This window comes from Mizuhopecten yessoensis, unplaced genomic scaffold, assembly GCF_002113885.1.
Source record: "Mizuhopecten yessoensis strain PY_sf001 unplaced genomic scaffold, ASM211388v2 scaffold6579, whole genome shotgun sequence".
Lineage (NCBI taxonomy): Eukaryota > Metazoa > Mollusca > Bivalvia > Pectinida > Pectinidae > Mizuhopecten > Mizuhopecten yessoensis.
In genome coordinates, this window is record NW_018406620.1 from 87,642 (window position 1) to 91,180 (window position 3,539).

The following is a 3,539-nucleotide window of genomic DNA, read 5'->3' on the forward strand; positions in this document are numbered from 1 at the left end:
GTTAAACTACATTAGAATGTTCTAGAGTTTTACCTATTCAGGGGCAGTAAAAGATCACATTTGAAGTTGTATTTGTATCGGCAAAAAAAGAAAACAAAACAAAACAGAAACACAAATATTAACCAACTGGAAAAATGTTAAGTAGAAGTCAAGTTCATATCAACAACTTGTACATTTGTAATCGAAGTTGCTATTTCAAAGCATAAAAAATGTAGTTTTACACAAAAGTGTTGAGGTTCCGGATACGTTGAGGTCATAATAAACACCATATCACTGGTGCCATATAACCGGCATTGAAGATAAAATAATAAATATTGCTGTTAAAATCATTTTTATTTAAAAAAGCCAATGTAGAGGGATTCTTTTATATGAAAAATCAGCAAAGGACTCAAACGTAGTCTTTCTGCGTCTCAAGCTCTCTCTATTCTTCCGTGTGTCCTCTTTTTTTTTGAAACTGCTAGAGTTTCTGCGAGTGTTGTCTCCCCTCGTCTGTCTAGAGTAAGTGTTTCTTTTGCCGTCTGTACATGAACCTGACAAGGTTGACCATGTCTGGGATAACGATGATACCGGGGATTACAATCATAATGGCTATAGCCACACCTCCCATGGCGACACTGCTTGGCCGAGAGTCGTAAACACTGATGAGTTTCCGGCGGTTTGTGGACAAGTTGTTTTTGTTTACAGCCAGCTGAGATTTCAATTCTTTGATGACACTTTTCAACTCTTCATGACTGAGTTGTCTGCTCTTGTTGTTTTTGACACAACACTCTTCACAACTACCATCAACCAGAGTGTTATTGTAAGCTGTGGGCACAACATTGGTAGACATCGTCGGGACAACAGCCGTTGCTCCAGCTGAGTGTGTGCTTTGTGTCGTGGTCTTGACATCTGACGTCACTTCATCTGAGTGTGTGCTTTGTGTCGTGGTCTTGACATCTGACGTCACTTCATCTGAGTGTGTGCTTTGTGTCGTGGTCCTGACATCTGACGTCACTTCATCTGAGTGTGTGCTTTGTGTCGTGGTCCTGACATCGGACGTCACTTCAGCCGAGTGTGTGTTTTGTGTCGTGGTCTTGACATCAGACGTCACTACATCTGAGTGTGTGCTTTGTGTCGTGGTCGTGACATCTGACGTCACTACATCTGAGTGTGTGCTTTGTGTTGTGGTCTTGACACATGGCGTTGCTACAGATGAGTATGTTCTTTGTGTCGTAGTTGGAACATCTAAAATTGAGAAGGGGATTTTTAATACAAAAATCAATATTAACAGAATGCTAATCTAATAATATAATATGAACAACATGTTTATCTTTTGTGAATTCCTCAACGATATTTTAGAATTCAAATAGGACAGATACATTCGAAATTTAAAAGCATATTTTTCATTGCTGTTTAACTTGACTAAACCAGCATTATATGGATAGAATATTATCAGTTTTGAACCATAATCAAAAGTGTTCCAATAATAACGATTCTTATGATTTAAGATCATTCTAGTCAACTTGTATCACCTGCAAAAGTTCAGAGTCTTTACTTTTGCAAGAAATATTCCAGTGGTGCAGATAAGGTAAGACAGCGAAATCTCTTGAATTTTGAGGTTGCACAATAACAAGATCGTGACAGACATTTTACCGTGTCTATCACTACACTAAAATAAATAGATAGGTAGATAGGTAGATAGATAGATAGATAGATCGGTGAATAAATAAAAATAATACAACTGACTACTTTTATGCACATTTTCCTATTATCAGTTGACCTTCATTTGCAGGCAAGATAAATTATAGGCCCGCTGGGTCTCACTAAAATATATGTGATATATTTTTACTTCAGTGCCACTATTACCGTACATTAATAGTTTAGTATTTAATATCGTGTAGCCCAATAAAAGGTCCAGGTGTTAATGGGCCTTAAGGACGATGATAAATCAAAATATGTATGATGTCAACTAATGATTATATTTGCATCGGATAAAAGTACCTTTTCTACAAAGAGCTGCAAACAGGTCACCACAGCTCTTTATTCTCATTTTAAAATGCTTTACGACAACACATGCCTCACAAGGGCTCTGGTTTGGTTCCTTTTCATGTTCTTTCCAATTAGCCCATCCATCGTATGACCACATTCCATCTTCTTTACACGGATATGATGAATTCAATCTTAAAGCAGTCCAATAAAATGTGTTATGTCTGAAATTGAACCGATCAATAATTTTTTATAAATTCAGATACGAAGAGTTACGATCTCGTCATAAGTTGTACATAATCCACCTACAGTAAGTAGTACAGGGGCATATAATAGGTTAGGGAGTTTTGTTTATATACCAATTTTACTATCAATAACACCGTCAGTCTTATTACTGACGCATTACTGCGAAAAAACGTTATTTCTATGGAATCATTTATAATATACAAAATTGGCGCTTCCTTGTAGCCGAACAATGCTGCATTACAAAACGAAAGTCAGGCTACAGTGACGTAATTAAGAAAAGGAAATATCTAAATTTGAAGTGATACACTTGCCTTATACCAGGAAAAAGCTCGTTCTTGTTGTTCTGTTTGTTAAGCAGAATTAGACTGCCATTACGATCATTGCAATAAACGTTTGCATCAAACCAGTTCATCACAGTAGTGCTTTCAAAGAAATCTGCCGTCAATCTCTCTGCAATACAAAATGACAAAATGGGGTGAAATAAAACTTGTAGACATGAATCTTCCATGACTATCGGGCGGCGCGAAAAAGATAGCGTACTCGTCTTTAACTAAAATGGCCGGGATTCAATTCCCCGAGCAGACATTGCAAAGTATGTTGGTCACCAGCTCGACAAGTAGGGTTTTTCCTTGGTAATCCTGTTTCTACTCGTATTAAGACCATCTGCACAACTTCTATCCCGGCCAATATGACTGCATAATATTTACTTGGAAAACCCTACTCGTTGTCGTTGTAATATGGATAAATCAACATTGCATTTATCAATTCTGTCTGCGAAATTCAAAGGTTCTGCTGTCAACACTCATTTCCTCTCTGCATTCCTGAATCTTTTTCTTAAATAAATCGAAATTTCGTGATAATGAGGAGCCACACCCAACATCATAACCTGCCGATTTTATCGTTAACCCTGCCTCGCGATTCATTTGATCTTCATCAAAGACATGAGACTAGCCTACTTGTATTATATGCAAGTTGTAACCCGAAAACACTTTAAATTTGTTATGACATATTCCAGGGTTGCACAGAAGATATTTTAATCAACAGCGATACTATTGGGTTTCGATCACAAAGACAAATACCAAATTCTGCAGGAGATTCCAACATTAGTTGCCTTTTTATCGATAGGGAGCAATTGAAAATATGTAATGTAAATAAAAGCATCGGACTGCTTTCAGATGGCATTACAGTTAGGAATGGCATAGGATTACAAAGATGAACGTAAGACACGCACATCTGTTCGTACCTTTACATTTTGGATATGTTATGTCAGAAAAATATATTACAGTGTACCATACAGTTGTAAGTACAAATGTAAGTGTTGGATGTGG

The 3,539-nt window shown here is 37.1% G+C and overlaps 1 protein-coding gene across 1 annotated transcript; it reads right to left on the reverse strand.

Moving 5' to 3' along the window:
- Nucleotides 1-322: 322 nt before the first annotated feature.
- Nucleotides 323-2,125, reverse strand: LOC110452298 (mucin-3A-like). Its single transcript, XM_021500719.1, has 2 exons — nt 1,981-2,125; nt 323-1,224 (listed from the first exon to the last, which is right to left on the reverse strand). Exons 1-2 carry the CDS (start codon nt 2,123-2,125, stop codon nt 494-496), a joined length of 876 nt encoding a protein of 291 aa, XP_021356394.1. The 3' UTR covers nt 323-493.
- Between the last annotated feature and the right edge of the window lie 1,414 nt (nt 2,126-3,539).